This window comes from Trachemys scripta, unplaced genomic scaffold (genome assembly GCF_013100865.1).
Source record: "Trachemys scripta elegans isolate TJP31775 unplaced genomic scaffold, CAS_Tse_1.0 scaffold_136, whole genome shotgun sequence".
Lineage (NCBI taxonomy): Eukaryota > Metazoa > Chordata > Testudines > Emydidae > Trachemys > Trachemys scripta.
In genome coordinates, this window is record NW_023260507.1 from 24,289 (window position 1) to 35,476 (window position 11,188).

General features: G+C 60.1%; 1 protein-coding gene across 2 annotated transcripts in view; it reads right to left on the bottom strand.

The window, feature by feature from the left end:
• KREMEN2 (kringle containing transmembrane protein 2) overlaps positions 1 to 4,462 on the bottom strand; it is a gene marked incomplete at its 3' end in the record, with an annotated part of 8,959 nt that extends 4,497 nt beyond the window's left edge. For both annotated transcript variants that reach the window (XM_034757393.1, XM_034757394.1), the window contains 1 exon segment: positions 3,612 to 4,462. In XM_034757393.1, coding sequence (XP_034613284.1) covers positions 3,612 to 3,675 — 64 coding nt within the window.
• Between the last annotated feature and the right edge of the window lie 6,726 nt (positions 4,463 to 11,188).

Sequence of the window (11,188 nt, forward strand, 5' to 3'; positions counted from 1 at the left end):
CCCACTCCCCTCCCAGAGCTGGGGAGAGAACCCAGGAGTCCTGGCTCTCAGCCCCCCCTGCTCTGACCCACCAGACTCCACTCAAGACTGGAGGTCTTCCTGGTGGATGATACTTTAGTCAATACACATGTTATTAGGTTCAATACAGGGGGTCACTGGGCGAACGTCTCCTGCCTGGGTTATCTGGGAGGTCAGATGAGATGGTGCCTTCTGGCTTTAAGACGTTTGAAATCAATGGAAGATGATGGTTTGCATGGAGAATGGACGATGGGGAAGATGGGGGGATGGAGCAGGAGATGAAGATTAAATTAAAAATTAAATTACATTAATGGAGATATCCCATCTCCTAGAACTGGAAGGGACCTTGAAAGGTCATCAAGTCCAGCACCCTGCCTTCACTAGCAGGACCAAGTACTGATTTTGCCCCAGATCCCTAAGTGGCCCCCTCAAGGATTGAACTCACAATCCTGGGTTTAGCAGGCCAATGCTCAAACCACTGAGCCATCCCTCCCCCTGAGATGAAAGATGTTAGAAGTTGGAGGGAAGGATGGACCATCGGTGAAGAGGTTCATCCCAGAGAGGACACCTCAAAGGTCTGGGGAGTGGAGGGACGGGCAAGCTGGAGACATGCTCCCGTCTCCGGACGGCGCTTCTGGAAAACCCAGCCGAGGACCTGGCATCAGCGCCGGAGCCCTTGAAAGGCGCGAGAAGTTGGGGGGGGCCTTCCCAGGGGGGTTATAATTAACGACTGGGCGTGACGACGCTGCCCAGCAGAGAGCCAGGGCTCAGGGCTCCGGCTTGCCCCAAGATGAATCATAAGACGCATCTAGCTATGGGGCGGTGGCGGAGTTAGGTGTGCCGGGACCGGATTACAGAGCGCTTTGTCAGGGAGGATCCAGCCCCGGGTGAGATAGGCCCCGATGGGTTGGCTCCATCTCCGTTGGGAGAACAGACAGTCTGGATCATCCTGTCCTGATATCGAACAGGTAGATCAGCATATGAACAGCAGGTGATTACCAGGTAATGGTTAGAGCGGGGGAGGGGGGGCTGGGAGTCAGGACTCCTGGATTCTCTCCCCAGCTCTGCCAAGGGAGTGGGGGCTAGTGGGTTAGAACAGGGGGGAGCCAGGACTCCTGGGTTCTCTCCCCGGCTCTGCCAAGGGAGTGGGGGCTGGTGGGTTAGAGTAGGGGGAGTCAGGACTCCTGGGTTCCATCTCTGGCTCAGGGAGGGGAGTGGGGTCTGGTGGCTAGAGCAGGGCAGGTGTCTGACAGCAGAGCTGTGGCAGGGCGGGGAGGGATCCGGGCCCATTTCATGGCCTGCCACATCTGGAAGGGCTGCGACAGCTGCTGCTGGAACAGCTGGAGTGCCTCCCTTCCCGAGAGATGCTGGTCTGGGAGGGCGTGGGGGCGGGCAGCCCTGCCACACACCACGTCAACAGCACAGGAAACAGGATGTGGGGGCCATGACAGCCCTTAGAGCACAAGGTGAAGAAGACCCCACTGCCCTCCCAGAGCCGGGTAGAGAACCCAGGAGTCCTGGCTCCCAGCCCCNAGCCCCCACTCCCCTCCCAGAGCCGGGTAGAGAACCCAGGAGTCCTGGCTCCCAGCCCACCCTGCTCTGACCCACCAGACCCCACTCCCCTCCCAGAGCCGGGCTGCTCTGACCCACCAGACCCCACTGCCCTCCCAGAGCCGGGGAGAGAACCCAGGAATCCTGGCTCCCAGGCCCCCCGCTCTGACCCCCCAGCCGCCCACCCCTCCCAGAGCTGGGAATTCTGTCCTCTGCTCTGGGAGGGGAGTAGGATCTAGGGAGTTTGAACAGGGGGAGGTGGGGGGCTGGGAGCCAGGACTCCTGGGTTCTATCAACAGTCTATTCCCCAGCAAAGATGGAGATGCCCCATTGGGGCCCATCTAGCCCATTCCTCCTCCCCTCTGGGGCAGGATCAGCCCCCCTAGTCCTGTAACCAGACCCCCCCACACACCTCCCCGTTTCAGCGCCTCCGCAGCAGACACAGGGCTCTGGGGACCCGTCCCACCTGTTGTCATGCATGAAAATAGCCGGCGTTATGATGGACAGGTGGTTGGGGGGGCGGCGCCATGGGGGGCTCGGATCCCTCACAAGGGGCTTTGTGGGGCGGGTGCGGAGCCTGCCGCAGGAGGCGATAGGTTTCCTGGCGCCTGGCAGCTGGTCCAGGCAGCTGTCTGCAGCCTTAACTCCCATCAGGGAGCAGGGCAGTGGTAAGAAATGGGGTTCACCCTGCAGGGGAGGGAAAAAGAGGAAGGGGGAGCCAGGACTCCTGGGTTCCTTACCTGGCTCTGGGAGGGAAGTGAGGTCAAGTGGGTTAGAGCAGGGGGGGGCTGGGAGCCAGGACTCCTGGGTTCCTTCCCTGGCTCTGGGAGGGAAGTGGGGTCAAGTGGGTTAGAGCAGGGGGGGCTGGGAGCCAGGACTCCTGGGTTCTCTCCCCAGCTCTGGGAAGGGAGTGGGGGCTAGTGGTTAGAGCAGGGAGGGACTGGGACCCAGGACTCCTGGGTTCTCTCCCTGGCTCTGGGAGGAGAGTGGAGGCTCGTGGTTAGAGCAGGGGGGGCTGGGAGGCAGGACTCCTGGGTTCTCTCCCCAGTTAATGGGTTAGAGCAGCCAGCTCTGGTCTATGCCAAGCAGAGATTCCCCAAACTGGGCACCGTTTCCAGACATTGGTTCTGGGTTATAAAATGTGGCATCTCCTGGATCCTGGGCTGCCCTCTCCCCGGGGCAGATGGGCTCTGACTTTCCGTTGCCTGGGCTGCCTGACAAATCGATTTGTGGGGACTCCCCAAACCCCGCCAGGGGCTGGCAGCCCCCACTCCCTCGGGATACTCGGCAGGCCGGAGCTGCCACTCACACAGAGAGCGGGGGGGACACCCCTCCCCTGCTCCCTGCAGCACGGCGCCCCCTTCCCAGCCCCACAGCACTGTGTGTTACCCCATCTGCCTGCCAAGTCGTGACCCCACCCAGCCCTGCTTAGCCTGTTTCTTTCGCTCCGCACATGGTGCCTTGGCCCTCGGCTACACCCTCTGCAGAGCCTGTATTGTCTGGTCCCGTCGGGCCCCAAGGCAGGGGCTGGCTGTCTCAGGGGGCTGGGGCCTGTCCCCTCTGGGGGGCCTGGCAGCCGTGTGGGGAGGAGGGGAAATTGGCCGGTCTCTGGCTGGTGGGAGGTTGGCAGGCCGGGGATCCTCCTTCCACAGCTGACAGCCCTCTGCCCAGCCCTGCCCTTCTCCTCCTCCAGGGGCGCCCACGCAGGAGGGGATCTCTGGGGAGCGGGGACTGGGGGGTTACGGCCCCCACCTCCCAATGCCCCCCTGCAGGGTGTAACGCTACCCCCTGCCCTTCATCTATGCCCCCAGGTCAACCCCTGGATGGGAACTGACGCACAGAGATCTCCAGGGAGAGAACCCAGGAGTCCTGGTTCCCAGCTTCCCCCCCCCTCTAACCACCAGACCCCCCTCCCCTCCCAGAGCCAGAACCCAGGAGTCCTGCTTCCCAGCCCCTCCCCCTCCTCTAACCACCAGACCCCACTCCCCTCCCAGAGCCGGGGAGAGAACCCAGGAGTCCTGGGCTCAGAGGCAGGGACTCACCTTCTCCCTGGAGCCCAGCCGAGCTCCGGAGAAACAGAAGAAGGAATCCACGAATCCAGAACATCTCGACTCCAGGTGGCCCCGCCAGAAGGGGGAGCCAGCGCAGGGATCTGCCCCCTTATCCAATGGGGCCGCCAGGGCGGGGGCAGGGTGGATCCAGTGCTCCTGGGATCCCAACAGATCCGGTGACCCCCGGGGAGCCTCTCCCAGGTCAGTGCAGGGGGGGGAGGAAGCAGATTCCCAGGGCAGATCCCGTAGCTGGGGGAGGAGTGGGATCTACTTCCCCCGGGGCTGGTCCTGGGAGATCCAGGATCCCAGTGGATCCCGAGTCCTGGCCAGGCTGCGGTCCCAGTGGATCCTGTGACAGGACGGATCAAGCCCCGGGTGGGAGCTGAAGGGAACGTGGGCTCGGGTCCCAGGTGGATCCTTTCATGAGTGGATCCCAGTGGATCCCGTCGGGGATCCCACTCCTGGTGAGCCTGGCCCCGGGGCTACGTGCTGATCGGAGCTCGGGTCCTTGTGGTTTCCCAGCCACTGAGCGGGTCGCGGACCCACTGGATCCTGTGCTGGGTCCGGTCCGGTCCGGTCCGGTTCAGCCCCCGGGGCTCGGATCCCGGCCCCGTGGATGCGGAGAGGCCGGTTCTGGTCCGGAGCCCCGTGGAAACGGTCTCCGCGCCGGCTCCGCTCCGGAGCCCCTGCCCCACCTGCCCTGCCCCGCGATGGGGGAGCGGGGGGGTGGCGAGTGCCGGGCTAGGGGGCGGGCAGGGTCCGATGCCCCGCACTAGGGGCGCGCAGCTCCCCGCTGGGCTCTGCCTGCTCCATTCGCCCGTCTCCAGCCCCGGTCCTGGGACACGGAGTCTCCCCGCCCCCCCGGGACGTCCCAGCTCCCCCCCTCCGCCCCCACGGGGAGGGCCCAGGCCGCCTCACATCTCCCGCAGCCCTTGAAACCCGAGCCCTGCCTGGGATGCCGGCCAGGCGGCTGGGAGCGGCAGCCATCCGCCCGGCCCGAGCCCGGGGAGAGAACCCAGGCGTCCTGCCCCCCCCCCCAACCCACTAGACCCCACTTCCCTCCGAGCCCGGGGAGAGAACCCAGGCGTCCTGCCCCCCCCAACCCACTAGACCCCACTTCCCTCCGAGCCCGGGGAGAGAACCCAGGCATCCTGCCCCCCCAACCCACTAGAGCCTACTTCCCTCTGAGCCCGAGGAGAGAACCCAGGAGTCCTGGCTCCCAGCCGTCCTGCTCTAACCCACTTGACCCTGGTCGGATCCAGTCTGGGCTAGCAGGGGGCTTCAGCTCGGGAGTGAGGGGCACCGGCAGAGCTGGGGGGGGCAGGGCTGGGCTGGCAGGGGCTGCGGGTCGGGAGTGAGGGGCACCGGCAGAGTTGGGGGGGGCAGGGCTGGGCTGGCAGGGGCTGCGGGTCGGGAGTGAGGGGCACCGGCAGAGCTGGGGGGGGAGGGCTGGGCTGGCAGGGGCTTCAGGTCGGGAGTGAGGGGCACTGGCAGAGCTGGGGGGGGGGCAGGGCAGAGCTGGGCTAGCAGGGGCTGCGGGTCGGGAATGAGGGGCACTGGCAGGGCTGGGCGGTGGGGGGACGGGGAACTGTCTGAGCAACCGGTGTCCGGGGGTTTCCGTGCAGGGAGAACAGAGTGGCTGGGAGTCAGGGCCTGCGGGGACCTGTTCTGGGAATGGAGGCCCCAGAATCCCCTGGGGCAGGGCGGGGTGAGGGGTGGGGGTTGCAGGTGGGAACTGGGAGAGCGATGAAGGGAGAGTCAACCACAAACCCCCAGGAGAGAGCCCAGGAGTCCTGGCTCCCAGCCCATCCCCCACCCAGCTCTAACCACTAGTCCCCACTCCCCACAATCTCACACCCATCCCCCCAGCCTCACTGCTGCTGCCCCCTGCTGGCTGCGGGCACCCACCGCCTAGCCATCCCACCCCACGCCAGCCATGCCACCCCCCGGAGATGTCTCCGATCCGCCGCCAGCCTTGTCTACACACAAAACGCTCCAGCCCCATGTAGACGCACCTGGGGCCGGCTGGGCTGCTCGGCGGAGTGAATCCGCCTCGTCAGCAGGCAGTGGCTGGGTCTGCTGTCCACCGAGCGCCGTCCGCACCGGGGCTCAGGTCGGTAAATCTATGTCTTCCGGGGGGTGAGGGGGGGCTCACACCCCCGAGCGACGTTGCGACTTAATTCCCAGGCCTCAGATCCCACAGAATAGCTCCAAGGAGGCCGTGCGGGATACACACCTTGTCCCACTTCGAATCACACCAGGACGCTCTGCCAGAGAGGCGGTCGCACCACGGAACGGGCCCCCAACTTCCCTCTGGAAATAACCCCCCTCCGAGCACCCCCCGGGCCTCACACCACACTGCAACCCAAACCCCATCTCCCTGAGGCCAGGGGGGGACCCCAGGGCTCACAGTGCAGGAGGGGAGGGGATGTCTCTCCAGAAATCAGTGCTGACCCGGACTCCTGGGTTCTCTCCCCAACTCTGGGAGGGGAGTGGGGTCAGGTGGGTCAGGGCAGGGGGGGCTGGGAGCCAGGACTCCTGGGTTCTCTCCCTGGCTCTGGGAGGGGAGTGGGGGCTGGTGGGTGAGAGCACGGGGGCTGGGAGCCAGGACTCCTGGGTTCTCTCCAGGCTCTGGGAGGGGAGTGGGGTCAGGTGGGTCAGAGCAGCGGGGCCTTGAGCAGCCACAAAGCCAGCTGCTGGGCCCAAGCCCAGCTGGGACATTTTCCCCTCTGGTTCTGGGAGCCTGAGGGTGATCCTCCCCCCCGCCCCCGCGGGGCGTCGCACCCCAGGCAGTGCCGTGAGGTGAGAGGGGCGGGGGGCTGTTCGGTCGGGTTGCTGGGGGGATCTAACTGCTTACCCCACATGTCCGTAGAGCAACTGCTGAGAAATAACCAGGATCAAAGATGGGCTGTGGCCATCCTAGTCCCAGAAAGGAGGGTGTCAGATCCCCCCAGCCAGTGCCCGTCTCCTTGGGGTCAGGGTGAACCAGGCGCGCCCCTCGGCTGGGCGCCACTCCCTTGTCTTGTCGCCAATGGGCTCCAGGGGTGCGTCCACACAGGAGCCGTGTCGGGGCTCCAGAGATCCCGTCCACACGGCGGTTCTGGAGCCCTGCAGGCCGAGACCCGGGAGCGCCCAGCCCCAGGGTCCTCGCTCGCCGGGGAGACGGGCCCAGTAGGTTCTCAGTGCCCACGGGCCGGGGTCTGTTGGCGGGAAGGATGCAGGAAGCCACCGCCCTGCCCCGGTCTGACTCTGGGGTCTGACTCCTGGGGGAATGTCGCTGGGGGTCACACCGGCATCTGAGGGTCACACCAAATAACCGCCTGTCAGTGGCCCCAGCCTCTGTGACCAGCGTCATTTACCCCCTTAGAAATGAGGGTGATAATTCTTCAGTGTACGGGGGGGCTGGGAACCAAACCCAATTTCCTTCAGGCCGTGGGGAACCCAGGGCTGAGGTCGCAGGAGGGGAGGGGGTGCTCTCCCCTCGCAGTCAGTGCTGACCAGAACTCCTGGGTTCTCTCCCCAGCTCTGGGAGGGAAGTGGGAGCTGGTGGGCTAGGGCAGGAGCTGGGAGCCCAGACTCCTGGGTTCTCTCCCCAGCTCTGGGAGGGGAGTGGGGTCCAGTGGTTAGAGCAGGGGGGGCTGAGAGCCAGGACCCCTGGGTTCTCTCCGTGGCTCTGGGAGCAGGAGGGGAGCTGGAATTTGGTGTGGGGGTGGGGCCAGGGGAAGAGTGCATGGTGGGAGGAGGTTGTGTGGGGGCTTTCGATGATCCCACCCTCACCCCGCCGGCACCAGGAACCGGTTGGGCAACTCCGACCTGTCGGGCTGGCACCAGAGAGACAGCGCTTAATGAGAGAGTGTGAACAGAGTGGGCCTTGGGGCAGGCGGGGCTTGGAGCCAGGACTCCTGGGTTCTTTCTCTGCCTCTGGGAGGGGAGCGGTGTCTAGCGGTTGGGGGGCCTGGCAGTCAGGACTCCTGGGTTCTTTCCCAGTTCTGAGGGGCTGGATGGAGGTAGGGGGTTGAGGCTAAAAACTGTGGAATGGAGGGGTACTGGGGGGGGCCCTGGGCTCATTCTGGGGTGTCCTGCTCACATTTCCACAATCCTCTAATCTCTCCCACCTTTCTCCAGCAGGGTCCCCCAGTTCCTCCTCCAGGGAGTCACCCACAATCCCCAGGGGCTGGGAAGGACGTTCCCGAGGTACATGACAAGATGAGAGCCGCGCCGGAGACGCCACCCCTGGGATAGGCTGGCCCTGCTGGCGGCGGAGGGCCTGCCCTGGGCAGCCCCACGGCGGACCCAGCCTGAGGAGACGCCCCGGTGCTGGGATGTCCAGTGGCAGAAGGTTCCACAGGCCCAATCTGAGAGGGGAGACGGGACATCGGCCAGGAGACAGCACCAGGGCCCCGTCTGGCTCGCGCCTGCCCGTCACCCTGAGGGGAGCTTGTCGTGACTCACGCTAACCTTTGGCACCAAGGCCTACAGCGTCCTGGAGGCCGGCCGTGCTGAGCATTATGGGAAGGCGAAGGCGGCCATCTTGGGAGAGGAGTTGATGTGATTCTCAGCAGCCAGGCCTACAGCAGCCTGGAGGCCAGACACAACAAGAATCATGGGAAGGTGAAGGCGGCCATATTGGGTGAGGGTAAGACAGCCATCTTGAGAGATCATGTGCGATGGCTCATGCCAACCCTCGGCACCAAGGCCTACAGCAGGCTGGAGACGTCAAGGGTTATGGGACGGTGAAGGCGGCCATCTTGGGCACAGGCAGGGCGACCATCTTGGAAGAGCAGTTGATGCCACTCACGCCAACCTTGAGCACCGAGGCTTATAGCAGCCTGGGGGTCGGAGATGGTAAGGGTTAGGAGACGGCAAAGGCAGCCATATTGCGAGTGGACAAGGAAGCCATCTTGGGAGAGCAGTTGACACGATTCACACCAATCTTCAGCAGTGAGTCCGTTTTCCTCCTGCTGGGAGACTGGGGGTAGGCGTGAGAGGCCACCTCACCCAGGGGATTGTGGGTAGGGGCAGACGAGCTGCAGGAGCATTCCCATTGGCTTCAGTGGACATTGGCTCCCACCCATAATGCATGTGGTCATAGCGCCATCCAGTGGCTAAAAACGAACCATTACTTCCTAAACTTTGGAGGGAACAAACCTACTTTGTTAATTTCCTTCTAAAAAATTTTTGTGGAAAGCTTGCTAATTTATTTTCTTTTTTTTGCAGGAAAAAATTTGATTTTTGCCATTCTTTTTTTCGGGGGGAGGGGGGATAGCCATTTTTTGTCATTTCTTTCTAAATACAATTTGGGGGACGAACACCAGTTGTTGTCAATCTTTTCTAATTTTTTTGTGGGAAAGGCTGATTTTTGTCATTCTTTATACAAAAAAAAAAAAATGAGGGAGAAATATCCAGTTTTTGTCTTTTCTTTATAAATGTTGCCGGAAGCAAATCTAATGTGGTCATTTCGCTCTTGTTTTTGTGTGTGGCAAACCTCCTAGTTCTTGTCATTTAGTTCTAAAATTTTGGGGGTGAAAGCTCCCCACACACACTTTTTGGCCTTTCTTTCGACCCTTTCATAGCACCACTTTGCCATGTGTTCCCCCAACGGATAACTGACATCCCAAATGTCTTTCTTTCTTTCTTTCATCAGTTGTGACTCTCATGGGCTAAAAAACCAAGGGCCATTTATGCTGGTATCCCACCTCCTCCCTGTCCCCCGGGATCAGACCCATGGGCCCATCTAGCCCCGTATCTGGTTTCTCACAGTAGCCAGTCCCAGCTGCTTCAGAGGAATGTACAATGGGCCCCCCTAGTGGACAGCTCTGGCATAACATGCCAGGAAAAATTGGCTCCTGACCACCCTCAGCTATCTGTCATTGTGAGCTCTGAAGCATGAGTGTTAAACCACTGCCAATCATTTTAATCCTTTCCTGTCTAACTCTGGATAGTTTTATTATTATTATTATTATTATTTTCCCCCTATGATGCCTATTAAACTCTAGTTGGCAATTTCTGTTGGCAATGAGGTCTGCAGGTTTGCGGGATGATGTGTGGGAACCCAAATAATCTGTTTTGTGGAAAAATCAGTGATTTTGGAATTTTTTTTCATTCCAAATCAGTAAAAACAAAATAAAAAAAAATACATTTCCCATGAAAAGCAATTTTTGAGAACATTTTATTTTAGGCCAATCGAAAATGTTTCGTTTACATAAAATCATTTCATTTCAATTTTGACTATTTAAAATTTGCTATTATAATTTAATCACACAAAATGAAATAAGTTTCAAAGTAAAATCAAAATGTTTCATATATTACATTGTTATCGGTGAATGCTGGTACGTGTCAGTTTCACCAAACACACACCAACCGAGGAAAAATATTTCCATCAATAATAATCAAAATGTACAGCTAGGCAAAACGAGTAAAATGCTGGTTTTGGATGTATTAGAGTTTGATTTAAAAATATTTACTTTGCAGACTTTGACATATGTCACTGACAATTTGTTTTGATGGTTTATAAAGCTTTAACGCTTTCAATCAAACCTCTGCTGCCTTAAATAAGGATCATTTCATCCTTCCCCTATAAGTCTCTGCAACTGTGAAAATTTAAATAGATAAAAATGGGGGAAAACATGTAAACCCCATAATTTCAATGGGAAGAATTGAAAATAAAACAAACACTGATATTTTCCGACATAAAAAATAAAAACCAAGTTGCACCAAGGCCTGTTTATAAAGATGATTGGTGTCATTAGCCCCATTGTACGGATGAGGAAACTGAGGCCGGGAAAGGGACTTGCCTGAGGTCACACATGGAATCTGTGGCTGAGCAAGGATACAACCCAGGCGTCCTGAGACCCAGTCCAGAGTCTTTACCCATCAGATCATCATTCTCCTAGCTCAGCGTATTGATACAGACCTCCTCGAGACAGCAAAGGACAGTGAGCTCAGCTGAACGGAAGGGGCAGGGAACCACAGAAAGACTGATGGGTAAATGGAACAGAAAGCCAGGGGCTGGTGGGATGAGATCACAGAGCTCGTTGGGTGCACGCTACAGGCGGGAAGGAGTTTGCCTGGCTAGCCAGCCCTGGTGTGTGAATCCCAGGGAAATAACAAGAGGAGCAGGGGCGGGTGGTGGAGGTGGTGTTTGAATCCCGGATTGGTTGGTCGGTCTGTCTGTCTGTCAGGACTGTTCCTCGTTCGTAATATTCCGACATTCCATCTGTCCATATTGTGTCTGTCCATCTGTCTGTGTTGTGTCCCTCTGGCTAGGTCAAGGGTGGGCAAACTACGGCCCGTGGGCCGGATCCGGCCCGCCAGCTGTTTTAAGCCGGCCCTTGAGCTCCCATTGGGGAGTGGGGTCTGGGGCTTGCCCTGCTCCAGCCGGGGAGCAGGGTCGGGGGCTGCTCCATGTCCCTCCCGGAAGCCACGGCATGGCCCCGCTCTGGCTCCTACGCGCTCCAATGGCCCCCTCCGGCGTTCCAACGGAGAAGGGACGTGCCGCTGCTTCCGGGAACCTCTTGAGGTAAGCGCCACCCAGAGCCTGCACCCCTGAGCCTCTCCCCACGCCCCAA